The following is a 23,403-nucleotide window of genomic DNA, read 5'->3' as shown; positions in this document are numbered from 1 at the left end:
CCAGTGTTTCTTTATGCAGATAGAGCAAGTATGAATATAATGGTTAGCTTTTTAAAATTTAAGGACTTATTTAAAATTCCAATGAAATGTGTAATGAAACCTTAGAATATAACCCTAAAATGTCCAATATAAATAATGGAAGGGAACATTAAAGCTGCATGTTTGGTCAGTGATAAAAGGTAATGATTACAAGTGAAATGAATGATTAAACATTCAATCCTAAGATTAATCAAGATGATGGTAATTGTTGTAAGTCTGCTTTTTGTGTGTATAGTGTTACTGGTTTAAGTAGCACATTGTTCTTAGCTGCCATTTGAATGATTTATTTAAAGTGACTATAGAATTACTTCTCACATTGGTACCAAACTTGGCAGTGAGACTTTAAGTTGTTCAAGTGCTTAAGTGTCTCAGCAAGCCAAGGGTTGGGAAGCCCTTATCTGTTGGGGATACCTGAACCCAACTGCACCTGCCATTCACGGAGAGGGTGACAGGGCTAGGTGGGTAGTTTGCCCAGGTTGTTACTTTCTGCAAATTCACTCTGTGGCTTAGTTTTTCTTGCTTAGACATCCTGAAAGGTAAAGATCATTTGCATGGAATTTGGAAGGTAGGTACTTTTAAAGGCCCCAGTGCTGAACAATAGTCAGCCCAGGAGAGGTAAAATATTTGAGAGATCTCTTGGCATTTCCCAGTAAGAGAGGCATGTGGTTCATTTTAAAACAGCTTTCTCAGTGAGAGCTTTGTGAAACTTCTAGGGCATAGAATTGATGTTCTACTGCCCTCTGGTTCTTTTGATTTCTTGGTCTTTTTTTTTTTTTTAATGACTGCCATCGTTCGGCATTTTTGACTTGACGTATAAGAGGTTAGTTCATTCTGTGACTTAGATTTACAGAATCATTGTATAGATGGTTTTAATCACAGTTTGTGATCGTCAACAATTGCTTATTTTGTAGAAGATGGTAAAATAATACCGGAGAAAAGCTAGCATACGTTTTTGGTCCCAGTAGTTTGTGCTCATTGGAATAGGTTGCTGAAAGGCAAGATTTTCACATATATTGCATCTGAATCCCCTCACTTCCTGGACTGATGATATGGTAATAAAGTACCTGTGCTCCTTCCTGGTGCCATGTTTAGGCCGCGTGCTGGTTGCACTCACCTGCATCGGCTGCCATGTCCAGTCAGGTCCTGGGGCTGTGTCCCACCCTGATGTTCTCACACCTCCAGGGGCATGGAGGAGATCCATGAGTTATTTCTGTTGCTGGAAGTCTCACAGAAACCTTCGTTTGTTCAGAATAAAATTAACCAGCTAATTAAAATATCAAGTGCCTTTGCTTTTCAAATTATGTAAAGTCAGTTTGTTAGCACTTTAAAATGGGAATACATGTTTATCATTAAATCAAATTGTTTGGTAGATAGACTATTTCAGGATAGTTTCTGGTAGAGGGTGAGAAGGAGGAAGACTAGTATTGGGTCATGAAATTGGGTACCACTAGTCATATTCATGGTCCAAGTCAAATCCATCTTTTAACAGGAGTGGCAATTTATTTTAAAAATTTTGTAGTTGATTTTATTATTTTACTTTTTAAGTAACGATTTTGTGTATTTAAGGTGTACAACATGATGATTTAAATCATCATTTTGTGTGAAGTCTTTCTTGTATACTTCCGTGGCTTCCCCCTGACCCTTTCCTCTCTCTCCGAACTTAGTCTGTGCCATTGTTTGGACTGTTAGTTGGGGAATATCTTGTATCTTCATCTGCTCTGTCATTTCGTTCCCGTTTTGTTGGCTTCTTGACTAGATGGTGGGATACTTGAGGTAGGAACCTTTACCTTACCATGTTTTTTTTTTGTTGTTGTTTGTTCGTTTTTGTTTTTGTTTTAAATTGCTTTCCTTTGTGCAGGTGGGAGCAGGGAATATTGATCAGTTTATTTGGCATCTTAGAGAGCATGTGTAGGATTCCATTTTTTAGGAACTCTAAGATGTCTCTTAGATAATTCTAGTAAAATTGTTAAATCTTAAAAACATTCTAGTTTTAATCGATGCTGTCTTGGTAATAAAATAATACCACAGTTAACATAGTTTATTAGCTGTTACTGGGCTAAGTTTGGCAAAGTCTTTAAAAAAAGTTATCAGAAATGTTAATTTAAATACTATTTTAAAAATTATATTTGACTATCTGACAAAGAATTTGATTTTGAAATTTTTTCCTTTTGTGTCTTGTCACAGGGCAGAAAGAAGCCCTGTAGGAGGTATAACAGAATGTCCCGGAATGTCAGGTGGTTTTGTTTGTTTGCTTGTTTTATTGAAATATAGCTGATTTATACTGGAATGTCGAGTTTCATCATTCTGGCCTTAACCTTGGAGGCTCATTACCACCACTGGCAAGTAGTCATTCCCATTTTGGCTTAGGAATAGTGACCACTGTTAGTTCAATATTCTGTTCAAAATTTATTTCTTGAACACTTAATTATACGCCACACAGTATGCTAGTTACTGGGAATGTGGAACAGTAAAGGTACAGACAGTAAATGGGTAACACATAGTACCAAGGTAATTTCAGGTGGTAGTAAGTTCAGCAAAAGAAATGAATAGGCAGGTTATGAAAGATGGAGACTTGGGTGGGTGGGTGGGTGGGTGGGGTGCTTTGTTTAGGTTGGGCTGACAAGGTGTATCTAATAAGTGAGAGTTAAAAAATGAGAAGGTGGCAGTCATCGGAAGAGCTGGGAGAGAGCTTTTAGGTAGAGGCTTAGCAAGTACAGACTTTAGAGGATCAGCAGTTGGCCAGTGGGGCTGGAGGGTAGTGAAGGAGGAGAGGCTTTGACATGAAGTTGCAGAGGTAGGCAAGGGCCGAGTGGCCTTGTGGGCAGTGGTCAAGTTTTGGTTTTATTCCAAGTGCAGTAGAAGTGACATAGTCTGATTCCTAAGTCGATTACTGTGGCTGCCATGTGGAGAATGGTTTGAAGGGGGTAAGGGTGCAGCCTAGAAGCAGGTATACTAGTTAAGGAGGCTATTTCACTGGGCCAGGTGAGAGATGCCTTGGACACTAGTGGGGAGAATGTTGAAGTAAGGTCATGGTCTGAGTTGGCTTATATTTTGGAGGGGGGGCACCCAGGAGACCTGTTGATGGATTGGATGTCAGGGGTGAAGGAAATAAGATTCGTCAAGGCTGTCTCCTTTTTGATTCGAGCAAGTAGATGGCTTAAATGAGATAGGGATGCCTGGGGAGGAACAGGTTCAGTGGGAGATATCCAGTAGGGATCTGAGCGCAGATGTCGAGGGTGTGGCTTGGAGGTGAGAGGAGCGGTCTGGCCTGGAGAGGACTTGGGTGGCAGCACCTTATTGGTGCCCCTGAGAGCAGGGGGTTGTATGCGACCGCTCTAGGAACATGAGCGCAGGTGAGAGAAGCGGACTCAGAACCAGGTCCTGGGATGTGCAGCCATGTAGTGGTTGGCCAGAGGTGAAGGAAGAAGCCAGAGACTCAGTCTGAGAGTTGGAGGAAAAGAAACCATGAAAGCCAAGGGAAGGGTATCAGAGAAAGTGGGTGTGGTCATCCTTACTGAATGATACTGAAAGGTCAGTAAAATGAAGAAAAAAGGCGTAACCATTGGATCTGGTGAAGTGGAGCAGGGCCGCGGAGAGTGGAGTGAGACTCGAGCCGGACTGCGTTGCTCCACCGCCCAACGGTGTTGTGCTCTCCACCACGTTACCTATAGCCTCTTGAAGTTCCGGTTTCTTCTGTAGGACAGCACCTACTGTGACGATTAAGTGAACTCAGTGCCTGAACGTACTTAGAACTGTGTTAGCCATTATCATCAGGATGGTCAGTGGTGACCCTGGTAAACTGAAGGAGATGATGCAGAATTCCCTTCCTCTGGAAGGGAGTAGTGTCTTCCTCTGGACTCATCTTGCTTTAGTAACACCTCCCTGCCCTCCTCCCCCTTCTCCACAGACACAAAACACGCTGCGTGGGGAGGGTCCAAGTTTGAGATTCACGGTATAGGAAGCACGTGGTTCCCCCAAAGGCCTTCCGGCTGGGAATCCGTTCTGGAAATATTCGTGTCTGTTTTGTCCTGAAGTCATGTATAAGTCCTATCTTTGAAATTTGATTATTTCTTGTTTGATTGTTGTAGTAGAAAAGTTAACCATAGTATAGTGAAAAAAGCACAGGCTTTGTAGTCAAACAGACATGGCTTTGTTTCTCGGCCCTGCTGCTTATTAACTGTGTCTGGAGTGACCTCTTTACCTGGCCCCCTGTGAAGCTGAGATGATTACATGCCCCATACTTCCCAGGCTGTGACAGCTCTAGGTGCTCTCGTGTAAAGGCATGTCATGGTTTATGGCACAGAGCAGGCCTCCAAGGAAGGTATTAGCTCTTATTGGCCATCTTTGGTCTGTTGGGAATGCAGAAGAAAATTAAAATTAAAAATTTTTAGTATTTATACATTTATCTTCTACTTCCATTGTTATTAACGGTTATGTTGTCTTACATCCAACGGAAGTATTTCCAAAGAGTTCTAGTGTTGTCAAGGTTTCGGACTTCAGGTGCCCTTGATATTCTGGGGAACGGCTTTGCCTTTAATGGTGCTCCTGGCCCAGGCTCAGGAGGATTTGCCTGTCACCGTTGCTTTGTCTTATTAAGATCTCGTCTTCTGGGAGCTCATTTAAGGGAGGCACGTGTAGCGATCCTCCTGGCTTCAGCAGGAATTTCAAGAGCATCATTTGCTTCCCAGAAGAGTTGTCAGTAAGGGACCCTACTGGAAACCAGCGGGAATATGAGAAGAGATCAAGTTTCAAAAGCATATAGGAATTTGATTTTATGAGTCAGGATGCTGCTTGTTTTGTTCTGGTTTAAAACTCTGTTATCTTGTTTCTACTTAGTGTTGTCTGGTTTTTGATTTGTATTACTTTTCTGTTAGAATCCAGGAGTGCCAGCGATGGGGATCTTCACTGAGCTTGGCCCAGTCAGTGCCCAGTGTGTGGTGGGCACTCACCAGGTGTTAGCCGAAAGACAGATCGTGATGCGCTGCCTTTGTTATCACCTTTGTGCTCTTCTTTGGTCTGAGTGTGGAACTGTATGAAGGAATATGGCACAGAAGTTTCTTAGACTTTAGAGTCTCCTCTAAATAGCTGTCTCCGAATGCTTTACCTTCTCTTTTTTCTTTTTTTAGTTTTATTGTACATTTGACATCGACTTTAAAATGTATATAATTTTTCACATTGGAGATTGAAAATAATTTAAAATATTGTTTCAAAGGGGTGTTGTAAAGAAACAAGAATTAAGGTGGTAAGAGAGCACCCAGGGGCGTATGGGCTGGAGAGACACGCCAAAGACAGATGGCTGCTTGCCGCTTTGTCACTGCCGCCCGTTTGATGGGCTAGGGCTCCAGACAAAAATAGTGTCTCCAGCCCGGTGGGGGTCTTTCACTCCTGGAAGAATGCAGTGTATATAGTTTAAACTCTTTAACAGTAGAATTTATCAATAAATTTTATTTCCTACAGGTGTAGTGTGAATTTAGATTTTTATTGGTTTTCAGAGTTTATATTACATTGACAGTCCCGTGAGGAAAAGATACAACGTATCTCAGTTTTTCTCAAAGTATACAGTTCAGAAAGTCCGGGTAAAAAGCTTGAGGTAATTGTGTTCTAGTTATTTAGAAAGGGCGTTACTAAATAATGTTTAAGTTTATGTATCAGATACCACATCAGATCTTGTTGGAGGGCTTCAAGGAAATTATCGAATAGAATGTGGTCATCTTATTTAAAATGCATTTAAATGTATGAATAGACCCAGAAGCAAGTAACCTAGTAAGATATCTGCTTTGGGTCCAGCAGCCTTGCAGGAGTTAAAAGTAAAATTTATCAGACATCAATAGTTTATTGAAGAAATACTCCTTTTTGCTTCATAATTTGCAGAAGGCTGCAACTGTCAGTCATGATGTACTGCCTCTTGAAATTAGTCAATAGAGCAAACAGCAAGAATTGCTGTGGGCAGAAAATAAGCACTGTAATCATGACATAACTGGGGTCAGTGATTTATGGATTTCAATATAGTCGTAGCTGCATATGATTGAAAATTTACTAGGTCACTAGTGCACCAAAAATTTTATTCACAGCCTCCAGGCATATTTTGAAATGTGCAACAAAATAAAAACCTCTGAACCTGTTTTGATACTGCAGACTCAGTGGATGACATGCCAGCCCAGTGAGTCTCATTTAAATGTAAATGTGTCATAAACTTTTGTACCATACTCTTTAAAAAACATCAACTACTTGAAGGGATAATGCATGTGAAACTGATTTACATATTGAAGTAGTAAAAAAGGATCTTTTTATAATCACGCTTAAATTCTTTTATTTTAAAGTTGGAAGCTGAAGCTGTTCCTGAAGTATCTGAAAAATATGAAATTAGTTCTGTTCCCACCTTTCTGTTTTTCAAGGTAAGGATAAAGATGGCAGAAGAGATCGTCTATCTGCAGTGGGCCACGGGGCTATCTGTGTTGGTTCCTTTGCCCTCTCCCCTGCTCCCTGAACATTAGGCATTTGCTTGCTCCTGGCTTTGCCCTTTCTTCTTGTAGTCTCATCGTTTGCTTGCCCTTAGGGGTCCTGGAAAAGGGGCATGGACTGTGGAGGTCCAGCCACCAGGATTGGAGAAAATTCTAGATACGTGGTTGTAAACCCAGAATGTTCCCTGAGTTGGGTCAGAAGTTGGTTGTTTGGGGCATGCGCCTGGACGTAATGAAACATCTGGCTGGTTCTGGTTTGATTAATGACTCCTTTAGGAGGTGGGTGCAAATCAGTGCTTCAGGGTACCCCTGGGTGTTAGCATGGTCCCCCAAGTACCTCATTTATACTTGAGTAGATTTGATCCCAGCGAGGGTGGGGAAATCCTTTCTGACCTGGTTTGAGAAGCAGTGCCGCTTTCCTAGTATGTTCCCAAAAAGGAAAAAAGAAAACAATTATTTATTTCTAAAATTGAGATGCACAGCAGGTAATCTGTAATCAGAGTTTTAAAAAACTTTTCCGGTGATAATGTTGACCTCTTTAAAAACTGGCCAGAACTATGGATTTGTGCTCGTTGTAATTTTAGAGCCCAAAATATAGAGATGATGAAGAAATGCACACATACTCTAAATGACTTTTTTAACTTTAGAATTCTCAGAAAATGGACCGATTAGATGGTGCCCACGCCCCAGAGTTGACTAAAAAGGTTCAGCGACATGCGTCTAGCGGCTCTTTCCCACCCAGTGGTAATGAGCACCCGAAGGAAGACCTCACCCTCCGCCTGAAGAAGTTAATTCACGCTGCCCCCTGCATGTTGTTCATGAAGGGAACTCCTCAGGAGCCGCGCTGCGGTAAGGGGATGCTCTGAGGATACTCACCGGGAGGGGCGCAGTTGAGGCGACGCGCTCTGTGCAGGCTGCGCCGTATCTGATACTTGTGTTCAGACCCCCTGAGAAGAGCGGGAAACGTTACAACTCCCAGGGGATGCTATAATTCGGTGTGAGAACTCGTTTGCAGTGTAGACTCGGAGAATGGTGGAACCAAAAGGCATCTTGGAAATCACCTGATTGAAAATCTTTGTTGTCTCCTACCTAGGTCCCAGGGAAGGTGACTCGCTCGGGTCGCTGGGTAGCAGAGTTGGGATTAGGTTCCGGCTGCCAGATTGCTGTCTCCCGCCGCTAGTGGGCTTTTGGGGGTGTTCGGTTAGTTTTGCTCTTAACACTTACCTCTCGTTCTTGGCAGCCTCCTTATTCACATAGTCCAGATTCAGCAGTTTGAAAATGTACAGAACTGCAGTAGTGTTCCTATGTCTACCTGGTGTGCTTCTGTCTTCCTTGTCTCTCAACGTCTCATGACTGTATTATTCACCCACTGATGTCAATTCCAATTTGTAGCTGCTCAAAATTTAAAGATTTCCAATTCTGTGGCTTATAGGCACTCTTATTGTCTTACCACAGGTATGCTTGGAATTTTGTCCTTGAGTAAGTCTCAGAGTTATTTGGCCCCTCTGGTATTGGGGTTACATTGTTTTCTTTTTACTGTGCCTTGTACAACATGATTATGTTGCATAATGGAGCATTTAATGCCTTTTGGTGATGCTTGTTTGTTTCAACTGCACAGGAGGGATTTATTAAGATAGGTGGCAGGAAAGTTGAGTGTGTTATTGAGATGATTACTGCATGTCCAGTGTGACTTTATCATATAGCCAAGCTTCCAATATAAAGTTGATTATAAATTCTTCCCTGTATAGTTAGCAAATTACATATTAAAGTATGAAACAGTCTAGTTTTAAACGTAAAGTTTCATGATGAATTCTATCTTAGGAGGATAAAGAAATGGTTCCGTTTTCTCTCAGTTATGCTTGAAAATTTTCCTTGCCAGTATTTCCATGTCAGATGCCTGCTGTTTGTGTGTTGAAAGGCTAACTTAGTCTATACTAGAGTTAACCAAAGATAGCAACAGGTAGCCTCTGTGTTTTGGTTGTTTGTTTTTAATGGATGTTGCAGCTGGTTCAGTTTCTCCCATCAGGCATGAAAATCACTTCTGGTACTTTATGTGGTGACCTAATAACAGGGACTTAAATCAGTCCAGTGGATTTTATTTAATACCTTCATTGAAGCCTGAAGTGCTGTAGAACTGGTTGTAAGATGCGGAGGAACCGGTGGGACAGGTTATACACAGGAAACCTACAGTAAAACCAGTAGAATATTATTTCCGTTGGGAATGAACAGTAGTGTTCTCTTAATTGTTTCTGAATGATAACCTAATGAAATGGGCAGGTGGTAGAAACTGAAGCTTAGGGAAGGTATTCTGAGGCAGCAGAAGGGAAGGTGCTAGATACACTGGAAAAAGCCTCACAGACTGGGTGTCACGGCAGGTGAGCTGCAGTCCGAACTGCCCCTGTGCCTGCCACCTGCCTTGATAACTTGAGGTACAAATCAGTTACCTTCCGTGTGACTTCACTGATTCCTTGGGGGTGTTGGGGGTTGGAGCCAGTCTTGGAGAGCCTTTTCAATTCAGCTGTTGTATGATTATTCAAATAAATTAGAATTATACTTAGAAATAATCATTTTTCTGCTTACCTTTTACTTCATTAGACTGGATTTATGAAGTATTTCTAGCCATTTTTATATTAACCATCTGAGTGGCATTTGGAAGACTGTACAAATAAGGAGGTAGAATAAAAAAGAAACTTTGAAACATTTCAGAACAGTAGGAAAAAACGCTGTATTGTAGACATTTATAAAAACGCTGTATTATAGACATTTAGATAAATACTTGGGGAATTAAAAAAAGATTTTTAGATACATATTATAAACAGTTTCATTCCGTACAAGTACTTATTTTATTGTTTATAATTTTGATAACTACACTTTAATAGGCTTTTCTGTTTCCCAGTATTTTGGTGTCTGTTACATCATGTCTTTCTATCACATAGAGTAAATAGATTATTTTAGAGTTTTGGTATTCTTTGAAAAAACATCTACTTAAGGATTAATTGGGAGTCTTTTATTGTGACTGTGCCCTGCTGCTTCCTTCACTGATGCTGCTCTGATTCTGTTTGTCCTTTTCTGTGTGCACTGCTACACAAACTGTCTTTATCTCCAAACTGTTCTTTTACAGGAATGTACACGACTTTCACCCTCTTCCTTTCTGAGCCTGTTAGTGGACAATTGTTTTTGCTTTTCTGGTGGTATGGTAGAGATGAGGCGTAGGCAAAGCCTCCTTTATAAAAGAATGGCCATCAGTGCTCATGAGCTCAAGTGGCTAGTGTTTCCGTATTTTGCACAGAATTCGCTTTGAAAGCACTACTGTCAGTAACACGTGTCGCTCCCTTTGGGCGCCCTTTGTGGAGTACAGCTACACTTGAGTTTTCATTACCGGGCCCCCACCTTGCTTTCAGTTAATCAGGAAAACATGAATGAATAACATTTAAAGTTTGCATCAAGGAGACCTTGAAAGCTGTTTCAGGGTCTGCCCTGGAATCTACTTGGACTCAGCCCAGCCCCTGCACATTGCACATCTCTGTCTTCTCAACCTTCACTTTTGGGCTCTACCTAGAGAATGGTATGTGGTGTGTTAGGAGCCTGACATGTTGATAGGCTCTCATTCGTCAAAGAATTAGATTATCCTTATTCTGTGCTGCTCAGGAGGACAGGAAAGAGAGGGCTGTCGTGTTTTAGGATGATTTTCAAGAAGAGCTGAGATGTACATCTTTTTAAACAGAATGACAAATCTTTCAACGTGCAGGTTAATCAAGTTATTTGGGAATTCTTGTATCTATTTCTGCTAACAAAGCTTTTAGCAAAGCAAAAGGTATTTGAACCACAGTGCAAAAATTTCTCCTGCAGTGAGAGTCATCTAACTGTGTTTTACTTTTTAAATCAGACACAAAAACACTGCAGGTTCTGCAGTGTTCTTTAGGGTCTCGTTGTTATGTAGTGGGACAGTTAGGCTCCTTATTCATGTATTCTGTCATGAGCAGAAATGATTGTGGGTAGAAATGGTGGTTCTGGGACAGTTAAACGTGGTTTTTCTACTTCTAAATATTCTTATTGCATGCATGCATTTTTCCTAAAAAAAAAGTGGGTGTAAACATTTTGTTATTAGAATAAAGGCTTCTCACTATTTTGTCCTTAAGCATAACATTCCAGTCTGCCTCTTTAACCCTTAAAAATGAAACTCTACCAATCAATCTTTCTAGTCTGCATGTAATTGCCTAAAGCAAAAATAAAGCTTTTTCTCAGCCAGTTACAGTAGAAATGAGTTAATATATTGGCAACAGAATAACTATCAGCAATCAGCCGTTAGCTGTTTACTAATGAACTCCCAGATGAATGAAAAATTTCAGAATCAGTGTTTTACTTCAGGCTATACATGAACTTAACACTTCAGTTGTAGGAAAAGCAACTTACGTGCTATGCAAATAAATACTGGTACTTCATCTCAATGAATGGCAGATCTAAAAATGTCTGGAGCCAGTAATGGATCCATGTTTTAATAGTAAAAGTGCTTTTTGCGTGACATCAGGGAAAGCCTATTCGTACAATTAATTTTATACTGAATTTCATGGTTTGATTTTATTTAAAAATAATCGCAGATGCTGTTAAATCGTCCAGGAATTTTGAATCTGAAGAATAGATTATTTTCCAGCAGATTACGACTGTGTTTGAAAAGAAGAATGATGGAATGTGAAAGAGTAGAGTACAGAGTATTGAAAAACAATCGGGAAGAATTAGCTTCTAGAAAGAAAAATACACTCTTTTCAGACAAGACTAACAGGTTTATAAAAGACTGATATTCACACTCTTACTCTTCAGTACCAGTGTCATAATAAGAAACTGATGTCAAAAAAGTACAGAACAAAAAAAAAGTATAATCATGGAACATGAGATTGTCACTACAGTGAGGTAAAAAAAAAAATCACATTACATACTTTGGAGAATATAAATAGTTTTAGAAAAGAAACTGTCAAGTTATGACACCAGATGAGAAAGAATACCAGCAGTCTACTGACAGTTCATATATAACAACAGAGAAGATAGCTTTGAAATTCAATGTGCTATATCCATTTTAGACTAAAAGAGAACACATTGCTTCTTGATTTTTAATTTATTCTGTTTAGGGATGATAAAAATTGAGAACTATTGAAATGGGTACACAGGAAGTAGTAAAAGGGCAGTAGAAAACAAACAGAATTGGGTTTCCAAGTATGGTCAAGTACTAGTTAAAAATAACAATTGTAGAGTTTTTTCCTCCACCTGGTGTTGATTCTTATAGATTCACAGAACAGCAGAGTTGGGAGGGACTGTCTGGGCGTCCACGTCAGTCCCCTGATTGATGGGAAAGTGCAGGGAGGCAGAGGTGGCCGTCCAGGCCTGAACTGCGCCTCCCCTTGGTGAACGGAGCCGGTGCTGGGGCTTGAGGTCTCTGCTTTTTGGCCAGTCCTGTTTTTCCTACAACAAAAATACCTAATGTTGAAGAGGAACTTCGATAAATAAACATACTTTTTGTTTGTTTGTTTGTTTAACTCACGAGTACTTTAAAAAGTTAAGCCATACCTGAACATGTGATGTGGTTCAAGGTCAGAGAAGGGGTTCTTGGAGTTTGCTTCCTCCTTACATACTATTCAGCCATGCTAATTAAATCATTGGTAAAATAGAGGCAGACATCTGTGATCAGTAGATAATATGTAATCTGAATTAATTTAAAATTGTGTGTATTTGCAAGAGAGAAATTAAGTTCTTGATTTTCTTTTTCTGTATGCAGGTTTCAGCAAGCAGATGGTGGAAATTCTTAACAAACATAATATTCAGTTTAGCAGCTTCGATATCTTCTCAGATGAAGAAGTTCGTCAGGGCCTCAAAACCTATTCCAATTGGCCCACCTATCCCCAGCTCTATGTTTCTGGAGAGCTCCTAGGAGGACTTGATATAATTAAGGTTAGACTTGAGAAGACTGGACCTTATAAAGAATTTTCATATTTAAGCATACTTTTGTAAGTGCTGTATTAAATCTAAAGTATAAATTTCTTAAGGCTCTACCTTTATGAATCTGAAATAAATACAAAGTATTTCTGATGACGTGATTCATTAATATTTTATACTGTGGCATGACCAAGGAGACAGATGTTATATTAAATGTTTCTTAAACTTACATGTATGTTTATTTTAGGAGCTAGAAGCATCTAACGAACTAGATACAATTTGCCCCAAAGCCCCCAAGTTAGAGGAAAGGTAAGCGTTTTAAAAGTTTCAGTCTGCTATTGTTTTAAAAACATTTTTAAATTTTCAGTTTTTGCATTACTCTTTCTATGTAGAAATCAGAGATTTGCTTTTGTATGCCAAAGTCATAATTGTGTCGTTTGCAAACTCGTCATGCAGACTTGGGAAGGTCTGATTTGGATGGGAGAAAATTCTGTACCAATTTAATGATTATGTGGAGGAGAGTCTTTGTTTTATAGAAATGTCATTGTCACCATGGTACGACCAAGTTTTAGTTCTCTCCATTTCGGAGCTGGGATCCAGTTGTCTTGGTTCAGGTTTTAGTAGCGGTTCCTGCTCACAGCCTAAAGCTGGCTTACTTGTGTTTTCTTCTGTTGCTGTCACTCTCCTGGTAGAACACTGTGAAAAGTGGTTGAGTGTGGAAAGCAGATGCTGTGCGTGGAGTTTGCGTGTAAACACTTGGGGGATTTCTCACTGCCTTTCGAAGAACTGTGGTAATTTAAAAATTTGAGGAGATTTTAGAGCTGTAAAATCTCTTAGTTTTATGAAGGATCTCAATCTGCTTTCAGAGATTTTATCTTACAGAAAGTTTGGGCTTTGGCCAGTAGGAAGACTTAAAGTTAGGATTTTAAATGTAATAAATATTAATTCATGTAGAGGATTAAAAAGCAATTTATTTTGAAATACAGCATATCAGCCATTCATAGTCGGTGCTTGACTTTGTAAGGTAAAACTTCCTGTTGTAATTTTCTTATCATTTAACATTTTGAGATTTTCTAAAAGTGTTTAATAATAACCACCTCGTTTATCTGTTTTTGATTCATGAGGTAGTCCTCATAGTTTGCATATATGTCGAGCTGACCTTTAAGTGCCACATTTTCTCACATGATTTACGCCTTTACTGCCTTTTAGGTAGAAAGTGCTGCTCCTCGTTCCTTTGATGCTCTGGTGTCTTCAGCTGGGTTTCTGCTGTATGGCCTGGGCGGCCATGGAGGCTGTGTGGCCTCAGAAGACGGCTGTGCTTTTCCTAATTTCTTTTTACAGATACACTTTTATTTGCTTTCCGTTTATTTTCCTCTGTGTTGAATACACTTTTGCTGTTGTTTTTGTCCCTGTCTTCATCAGACCTTCTCTCTCTTTTCCTGATGTGCTGCATTTGTATCTCCCGTGGTTTCAGACACCAGAAGATAACTGGCTAGAATTCCATAGAAAGTAATATCCAGTATATTTTGAGTAAAAATTTAAAGGGCTCCTGGAAAGCAGAGTGCAGGAGCCTGAGTTCCTGGGCTTGGCCATGTCTCTGTGGGTGGGACACAGGGACCTGTTTGGTGCCCTGGATCCCGGTAGTTGGGTCTCCAGGTGCGTGATTGGGGTCTTTCTGAGAATTAGCTGATTGTACCACATGAAAGTGTATGTGACGTAGCTTTGTGCATGATTGGTGTGTCTCGTTTGTGATACCTTTTTTCTCTGAGGAGATTTGGAGCCATGAATGATCCAGAGCACGTGGAAGGAGGAGAACACGGTGCTGTGACCACCATTGTCCCATTGTCCATTGGGGCTTAGAGGCCCTTCAGCAGCCCGTTGTCCTGCTGTGGGCTGTTCCTGAGAGTCATGACTGGGCTCTAGGCTGCATGCAGATGGTTAGCATTCCTGACAGCAGTTAGATCATGAGGTTTGAAAGATGGTATAAAGTACCAAACATAAAGTCAAGACGAGAGCATTTGATTTTAGCAGCTGGTGTTGGTGCTCCAAGATTTAGCGCTTCTCCCTCCAGGTGGGACCTTGTGGGCGTGAAGAGTGTAGAGCCATGCGGGCCTCGTGATGGGAAAGGGACACACATGTCTAGTTCTGGGAATTCTGGATGGGCTCAGTCTATAGGTCCTTACTGAACAATTCCTTGTTGAGTTGCTTATTATTATTTTTTTAGTTCTGTGAGTTGATGGGCTTAAATTGCAACTTGAAGGCACATTCATTGCCTTAAAAAGCAATATTGTGTTTTATAGTGGCTCAGGGAGACAGTGAAATGAAGGAAAATGTCAGTGCGTTTGCTTGTTTAATGCCACTCGAAGCTGTGGACTCTCATCCTTCTATCCCTCAAAGATGTACGCTGCTCATGAAGCGGAGTGAAAGTGCTGTTTAATAATTTAGCTGAGCTGTTTTATATCAATTTTCTCTCTTCAGGCTCAAAGCACTGACAAATAAAGCTTCTGTGATGCTCTTTATGAAAGGAAACAAACAGGTAAAGAACTCAAGAATGGTTTTATTTGTAATTTCTTTTGATGTTAACGTCTGTAGCAAGGGGACGCTTCCATCTTACTTTCCTGGCTTTAGCTAACGAAGCCATAGTGGCAGCAGGGAGTTCCCCAGGCCTCAGTTGGTGCTTGTGGAGATCAGACACGGTGATCTACATGGTGCTGGACTTTAGCCTCAAACCTCAGTGGGGCGCATTTCTTCCTGCTGCCAAACTTTGTCAGCTAATGCGGTCGGCCCTGTTCACACTGGACTGGTTCTGTTAGCTGCTGTCGACTCCTGGAGTGTGCAGTGTGGTTCTCTGCTTCCCGAGTTATACCTTTTTTTTTTTTTCTTCTTGGTGATTATTTAAAGCAGATTTTTATCCTTTTTTTCCTGGAAGCCCAGAAAGTATGCATAAATTCTGGGAACAGGATCATGAGTGCAGTTAAGGTGTTTATGTGGTGCCAGGTCTTTGCCACAGGATTGGGAGTTGGAATCCTGGGGCGTGAAAAAAACTGTAAGATGTTTCCATAACCTCAGAAAAGTTCGGTGCTCTATAGTGTAAAGGTAGATTTGAAAAGTGGGAGTAGAAGTCCAGGTGGGAGTAGGAGAACAATGCCCCTAATCATTGCAGCAAGGTGGGAGGTGAGGCCGTCTGAGTGACATAGAGAAGGGGCAGCAGAAGCCTCAGGGTTTAACTCAGGACCTGTCTGACCACAAAGGTTACAATGTTAGAGCACGGATCATCTCCGGTGGTTACAAACTGAGGTAAGTCTAGGGGCCGTGCGTCTGGGACGACGTCGGGATGGGTCAGTCCCGAAGGTGCAGGTCTCATTCCTCTGACGGCTCTTGATGTGAAGAGGCCCTGGGAGGTGGCTGCCTTCTGCAGGTGCTATCCCCCTTGACAGAGCATTAGATACAACCATGCTAGTGGGCTGTGTGGGAAATGCAGTGCATCCTAAAATTTGTTTTTTTCTAAATTTAGGAAGCTAAATGTGGCTTCAGCAGACAGATTCTGGAAATACTAAATAGTACTGGGTAAGTAAATCTTGTTTTCAAATGGTATATTTTAAGAAATTCTAACTTTTCAGTTCTGCCACTGATGCTTTTCAGTTGTTATATCTGTTCATATATTTTTATCTATTTATTTTTGCTATAACGTTTTGCGAATGCTTTAGCTTAGACCACAATAGAATTTTCTGGCCAGGGTCCAACCTGTCGGTAACATAAAGGAGGTATTCTGGCAATCATCAGAATAACTCTGTCTACTTTCCCAGAGGAAAGTTGATAACTGAGTTCTTACCATGCATAAAGGTATTTTAGGGAAAGTGTATTATAGGTTTTTAATTTTCTTTAAAGAAAATTCTAGTTTCCAAATAGTTCATGAAACTGATAGGATACATATTAAGATCCATTGTCTGGATCTGACAAATAGGGTAAATTAAATTGCAGAGCTCATGCTTTTGCTCTCCTTAGTGATGGAGCTGCCAGGTAAGAAAATTATAATTGAGTTTTGTGGTTAAAAACCAAACCACTTGGGACTTCCCTGGTGGCGCAGTGGTTAAGAATCCGCCTGCCAGTGCAGGGGACATGGGTTTGAGCCCTGGTCCAGGAAGGTCCCACAGGCTGCGGAGCAGCTAAGCCCGTGAGCCACAACTACTGAGCCTGTGCTGTAGAGCCTGTGTGCCACAACTACTGAGCCCACGTGCCACAACTACTGAAGCCCACACGCCTAGAGCCCGTGCTTCGCAACAAGAGAAGCCACCGCAGTGAGAAGCCCGCGCACCGCGACGAAGAGTAGCCCCTGCTCGCTGCAGCTAGAGAAAACCCGTGTGCAGCAACGAAGACCCAACGCAGCCAGAAATAAATAAATAAAATAAAGAAATTTATTTAAAAAAAAGCGAAAACACCAAACCACTTGTTTGGAGATACTTAGCACATGTTCTATGGGGTTGTCATATGTTTCTGCTTATTTCTTATTATTTCTCAACTGCTTCTTTTCAATATTGTAAGGATTCTAACCGTAGCTTTAAATAGACTAGCTGACCCTGTGAAGTGACACGGTAAGTCATCTCTGAAGCATTTGGGCATTCTTGGGCAGGGTGGAGTAGCATAGGTTCAAATACAACTTTAGGGACCAAAGAAGAAACACAGTTGTTCTCTTCAAATGATTGTGACATTTCACAGAGGAGAGTCTAGTCGCTTTTGTCCTGTGGCCTCCAGCTGCCTCATTTTCACCCCGCCCCAGGATGGAGGGGAGGCCGCTTGGCTTTGGTCGTTTTGTTTACGCCCCCTTTCTCTGTCTTCCCTCTGCCACAGCTCCCAGTGAGTCGCCCTCAGGCCACCTCTCCCTAGTGCCAGTGTGTCCCCTCAGGTCTTGAGGCCAGGGTAGGACAACCCTAGGCCCATCACCACTCAAGTATTTGGTGGAAGGTCTCCATAACTTTACTTTCTGTCCCATGTCTGTCTAATCCTGATTGGATTGGAAGCACCAGGTAACCCCCAGTGGAGCGCCTTCTTTGGGAGAGAGTGCCCTCCCGGCTCGAGACTGGCTAAACACCTCCCAGGGTCTGTTAACTTGAGTGGACCGTGGTCTTGCTGAGAGCCATTAGAATGTGGAGGAAGCTCCTGGCACTTTATTCCTTTCCTCCATTCTTGCACTTGTCTGTTCCTTCCCTAGCCAAAGTACGCATGCCTTGAGGGGCTGAGTACCTAGTGTGTATTGGGTGTGAAAAGCACCCTTTACAGTGAACTTCTAGATGTATTGGCTGCTGTGACTCTATATACCTATGAGCATTTAGGCCCAGCACTTCTTAAATCCTTTATAGATAGTTCCAGAGCTCATTATTTGTATCGTACTGTGTCAATTAGGAGATCTGCAGGGAGACTTAAATTGGGTGATTCTTTTTAATCTTTTTTGCTTTTCTTTCAAACATTCCTTTTTTGGTACTTGGTGCTGATTATCCTGTCAGGTTATTTTTTTGACTGTTTCCTGCATCATGGACAGTCTTCTTTGGAACGTGTTTACTCAGTAAACAAGATTTCCCTATGAAGATGGTTTTGGTTTTATGGAAAACAAAATTTGTTTCTTTATATGTGGCATTTTCTTTGGCCAGTTTTTGGAATCGCACGTGTACCCATAGTCTCCCTGCAGGGATTCAGTCTTATATTCTTACTAATTCTTTGACCACCTTGTAATGAAATCCTCCCCGAGTAGATGTGGTTGAATTTTCATTAATTTATACAATTAGTGTTCATTACACGGCATAATGCCACAACACTTTCACTGGTTTTGTGCATATTGAAAATAGCACGTGGGGCTGCCCTGGTGACGCAGTGGTTAGGAATCCGCCTGCCAGTGCAGGGGACACGGGTTTGATCCCTGGTCCGGGAAGATCCCACGTGCCACGGAGCAACTAAGCCCGTGTGCCACAACTACTGAGCCTGCGCTCTAGAGCCCGTGAGCCACAACTGCTGAGCCCATGAGTCAACAACTACTGAAGCTCGCGCGCCTAGAGCCTGTGCTCCGCAACAAGAGAAGCCACCGCAGTGAGAAGCCTGTGCACCGCAACTAAGAGTAGCCCCCGCTTGCCGCAACTAGAGAAAGCCTGCACGCAGCAAAGACCCAACGCAGCCGAAAATAAATAATAAGAAAAAGAAGGTATAGCATGTGTGTTCTGTGATAAGTTTACTGCTGTGTGGAAAGCACATCTGCAGAGCGTAGAGTTGGTTGGCAATTTTTTTCCCAGCTGGTGAGCCCCCAGCCTCCATTCATGGGCACCAGCAGGGCTGCTCCCTCCTGCACCCTAAGCAGCTGCCAGTAGGTTAGGAAGCAGCCGTGCCGAGGGGGCTGGAAATGGAGCGAGGGTGCTAACGACAGGCCTGCGTGAACGCTGAGTCTAGCCTGAACTTGGCAAACTGCAGCTTGCCGGCTACTTACGTAAATCAAGTTTTATTGAAACACTGTCCTTTCATCTCTGCCTTTTCTGGCTGCCTCTGTGCTTCACAGCGGAGGTGAGTGGTTGGAGCAGAGGCTGTATGGCTCGCAGGGCCGAGATGGTTACCACCTCACCCTTTACAGAAAGGTCGCTGACCCCTGTCTGACCTGATACTGTGTAGAGAAAACTCCAGATAAATTACTGTCTTGGGATAACGTATTCTGTGTAGTACCTGACAGATTAAGAAGTAGAATCATTTCTATTTTTCCACAGTAAATTTTGTTAGCAACAAAATAGTTGTACTTTTCTTGACTGTTTTTGAAACACCAAATAGTTCTTATAGTTTTTGTCTAAAACTGTATTTCTTGTTAAAATGTTTTCTCCTTTTTTGTAGTGTTGAATATGAGACATTTGATATCTTGGAGGATGAAGAAGTAAGTTCTGTGTTTTATGTTTTGTCCTTTGTCTTAGTTTTAATCATTAGGATTATCATTTAACCCTAATCTGATGGGAAGGTTTCAGGGTCCCTTTTGTTTCCGTAGGTTCGGCAAGGATTAAAAACTTACTCCAATTGGCCGACATACCCTCAGCTGTATGTGAAAGGGGAGCTTGTTGGAGGACTGGACATCGTTAAGGTGAGGTTGGGATTCGTTCGTCTGGGAGCCCAGAGAACTGAAAACCCGGGCGCGTTTGAAAATTATTTCACTGGGGTTGTCCTCGATGTTCTTTCCTGGCCTCATATCGAATCACTTCTAGACCAGCATTACCATCTTTACAACCATAATATCTGCCGTTCTTTCAGCTCTCACCTGATGCGGGCAAATCAGCCCCCTTACTGTGCGGCCTTTCCTGCCACACTGGGTCCTTTCACAACCTCCTCCAGCTCTTGAGGGACTGCTGGCCAGGGTCCGAAGTGTGCCTGGGCATTCAGAGCGGCTCCGGGTGTGGCCGAGCTCAGAACTTGATTTATTCACACTGTACTAAGTTCTTCCATGTTTTCAGCTTTCCTTCACCCTGTCTCTGCTTTGGATTTCCTTGCATGTCTCATACTGAAGTATGCTTTCTGCACCCTTCAGGGCCTTTCTCTGAGTCACTCACAGAGTCTTTCTGGCCAGAAGTGGTCGCTCTGCCCCTGCTCCGGAAGTTCTCCTGTCCTTTTCTGTTTATATTATCGTCATTACGTTGTTTTCTGGTGGCATTTTATTTTGCTTTACTCACATGCACTTGGGTGATGGAGTGAAGAGCACCATGCGGAGGGACCGGGGGCCTGAGACCTAGTGCCGGCCTGGCCCTGCTGGCTGTGTCACCGAGGCCTGAGGTCATCTCCAAGTCCCCCTTTGATTCTCAGATACTAGAGCTCTGGAGAACTCTGTCAGATCGTAAGCGTGTTTCAAGGACGCTGTTTCTTACCTGTCTTTGATGATGAATTTCCTTCTTTGGTTTGCTTTAAGTAAATTCTAACTGAATTTTAAACGAACATGACTTTTCTCATAGAATTCCAAGTCCAGAACTTAGGGCACCCCTACCTGGTAGCACCTGTGTGCTCCGGTGCTCTCCTGATTAGCCCAGGACCCCAGAGGGCAGCTGCAGCTTTCACGTCCTCAAACCCTGCCTCCGACCCAGGCACGCCCTGGGCGTCATGGTGTGGGAGGAGGGTGGCAGTGGGTCGGCACAGGAGGGCCTGGGCAGGAACGCAGGGCTCTGCTCCGGAAGCGCCAGCCTTCACGAAAGGCGGGTGGTGGGGCTGCCGGGGCTCAGGCCCGCCTCGGCCTCGCCGGTTAGAGGATTTTCCCTGAGGTCAGATCCCTGGTATTTTAAGTGGAAAGCAAGCGGTAAGTACCTCTGTCTCTAGTTATAAAATGAAAGTTTTTAACTCATGCTTTCGTACCGTGAAAGAACTCTGGCCCAGCCCTGAGTGCCGGTAGGTTTTCTGAACACAGGGCCACGGTTTCATGTGCCCAGATTTTGTCTCCTGCCCAGTCAGTTCAGGTTTGACATCACACTTCTTGAGCAAGCCAGTGAGGCATTTCCCCAATAAAGTGTCTCATTCCTGGAGGGAAAAAAAAAGGTTTAACACAGTGGCTTTTGAATAGCCCTGAGGCAACAAAAATAGATCTGCATTCATTATCTTATATCTATTTTTTATTTTTGTAAGACACAAACTGTCTTCCGACCGGAATACCCTTGAGCCTGTTCTTGTCTGAATGTTTGATGGCCTGTACCTCAGCCACTGGTAGCTCTTGGGGAAATACAATCAATAAATCTCATTTAATTCTAAAGCTGAGCTGCACGGGCAACTTCGTAGGTATATAACAGGGTGTCCGTTACATGACTTTCTGTGTTCGCCTGCTAAGAACTTGCACGTTTGGAAACGTGTGATAGTGCTAACATTTTTCTTTGAGAAGATAACTGGGAAGAGCTGTTAGGGTGCCGTTTTGGTCTGTTCCTGGCAGAGGGCAGTTCTTCACCTTTAGGTCACTTAAAGCAGCGGTCCCCAACCTTTCTGGCACCAGGGGCTGGTTTCGTGGAAGACAGTTTTTCCACGGACCAGGGGTGGGGCAGGGTGGCTCGGGCGGTGACGCGAGCGACGGGGAGCGGCAGGTGAGGCTTCGCTCGCTCGTCCGCCGCTCACCTCCTGCTCTGCGGCCCGGGTCCCAACAGGCCTTGGACCGGTACCGGTCTGTGGCCCAGGGGAGGGAGACCCCTGACTTCAAGCCTCAGCCGTGTTGCCGACGGGTTAATCCTGACTTCGCTCAGCAGGAGCCGTGAACGCTGCTTTGGTCGAGTGGGTGACTGGACGAGTGAGTCACTCGGAGACTCAGTGACTCCATCAGGCCGATGTCCTGAGAAAAATATCTGCTGGTTAATACGCACACGGTGTGTCCCTGTTACCTCTAAAGAGCGAACGGTTCCTCACTGCAGACTGTGGATGGGGAAACAGTTGAGAGGCAGAATATTTAGATCCGTTGCTGTTTAACCCACTGGCTCGCAGTCACAGCGGCGTCTGAAGGCCTGCGCCACCCTCTGGCTCTTCGTGTAGGCCGCCACGTCTCATCCTCCAGCGGGGGAGGAAAGGGACAGAAGTTCCGGGAGCTGTGTGCCCTGTCGCAGCCAGGGAGCCGTGGCCAGATTCCACCCGAGGGCAGCCCGCCCACCCACCTTGCCGCGTGGCCTGCTGCTTCTGAGTTGTGTGCTCTGAGAGGCCCTGCTTGGCCTCTTGGCGTAGCTGGACGTCTGCTTGTTAAATGGGTAGAAGATCCCAAGACCTTGCTGTCTGAGTTTGTGTGATAGGATCATGCCTGTTTGGGTTCAATCCAGAGAGCAGTGCGAGTGGATTTTAGTGGTTTTATTCATTGATGTTCATGCAGCTTAGGAAGAACCTGAAATGTTCTGTCAAATTAAGTGTTTACCTTAAACTAGAAAATCTTATTTATCCTCCATGGTCATGTTTTAAACTTGATGGCTGTATTCCATATTTTAGATCTGAAAGATAGGCACAAAAAATTTTCTGAATTACTTCATCTCTTTAATGGTTTCTGGCCTTTACATTTACGTACTAGTACCATGGCTTTTCCAAGTTTGGTTGAAATAGTGAAGCCTGTTTACCACCTGTAGGACCGCAGGTATCATGTGCATTGTATCTGAGTGGACCTTAATATCACAGTGTTTCTTTTTTCAGTCACTCAAAGTTCATTTTCCCTGTTTATTGCTGTTGTTTAAATAGGAAGCTTCGTCGTGTTGCTCTCATTGCTGTATTCGCTAATGCTAAAAAATCTGTTAGTGTTCGTTTCAGAATGCCTTTTAACTTTAATTTTGTACTGTGATAGTGTACCCAGTTTTTATGGCATGGTCCTTTGTTCAAGTGTGTTGGTGGACTGGAGTTTTCATCCAATAAGGTGTTTCTTTGGGTTCTCTGATATAGATGCAATCTTTGTTTAGATGTTTTCATTTTTTATATATACGTATGCATGATATTATTGTTTCCTTTTTTGTTTTTAGGAACTGAAAGAAAATGGTGAGTTGCTGCCTATACTGAAAGGAGAGAATTAATAAACGTTAGACTCGGTGCCCAGCTACTGCAAGAAGGCCTTCATTCCGGTGGAGCAGTTCATGATTTCGTCCTCAGCAGGGGACTAGGAGTGGAAGGTGCTCGGCCCCAGGCACGCTGTGTGTGTTTCACAAGGTTGTGCTAAATAAACGTATGTGACGTTTTTCCACCAAAAATAGAATGCAATAAACACCTTCACGTTCAGTTAAAAGTAGCTGTGTAAAAAAGTGTGTCTTTACAGTGGTGTTAGACATGTAGTTACTGTAATTAACCCACTTTTCATCTCTTTTTCATCATATGTGGGCATCTTGAAGCAGTTAAGAAATAGACAGTCTTCAGAGAGTGGAGAGCTGTGAGAGTCTGAACCACAGCAGTATTTAGAGCCACTCATAGACCAGACCAGTGGCTCCCCTCACTGGCCGGAGATCTCTTTACAGCTCAGAAAATTCCGCTGCAGACCTTG

The 23,403-nt window shown here is 42.8% G+C and overlaps 1 protein-coding gene across 2 annotated transcripts in view; it reads left to right on the top strand.

Annotated features, from left to right (window-relative positions):
- The window catches only part of GLRX3 (glutaredoxin 3), a 30,417-nt gene extending 7,266 nt beyond the window's left edge, over positions 1-23,151 (top strand). For both annotated transcript variants that reach the window (XM_060098405.1, XM_060098404.1), the window contains exons 3-11: positions 6,360-6,434; positions 7,148-7,349; positions 12,268-12,440; positions 12,673-12,734; positions 14,904-14,961; positions 15,940-15,992; positions 19,287-19,326; positions 19,435-19,527; positions 22,892-23,151. In XM_060098405.1, the coding sequence (XP_059954388.1) occupies positions 6,360-6,434; positions 7,148-7,349; positions 12,268-12,440; positions 12,673-12,734; positions 14,904-14,961; positions 15,940-15,992; positions 19,287-19,326; positions 19,435-19,527; positions 22,892-22,942 (807 nt within the window). In that variant the 3' untranslated portion in view covers positions 22,943-23,151. The remainder of the gene's footprint in view (positions 1-6,359; positions 6,435-7,147; positions 7,350-12,267; positions 12,441-12,672; positions 12,735-14,903; positions 14,962-15,939; positions 15,993-19,286; positions 19,327-19,434; positions 19,528-22,891) is intronic.
- The last annotated feature ends 252 nt before the right edge of the window (positions 23,152-23,403 follow it).

This window comes from Mesoplodon densirostris, chromosome 1, assembly GCF_025265405.1.
Source record: "Mesoplodon densirostris isolate mMesDen1 chromosome 1, mMesDen1 primary haplotype, whole genome shotgun sequence".
NCBI lineage: Eukaryota > Metazoa > Chordata > Mammalia > Artiodactyla > Ziphiidae > Mesoplodon > Mesoplodon densirostris.
This window is presented reverse-complemented; position numbering and strand designations above follow the sequence as displayed.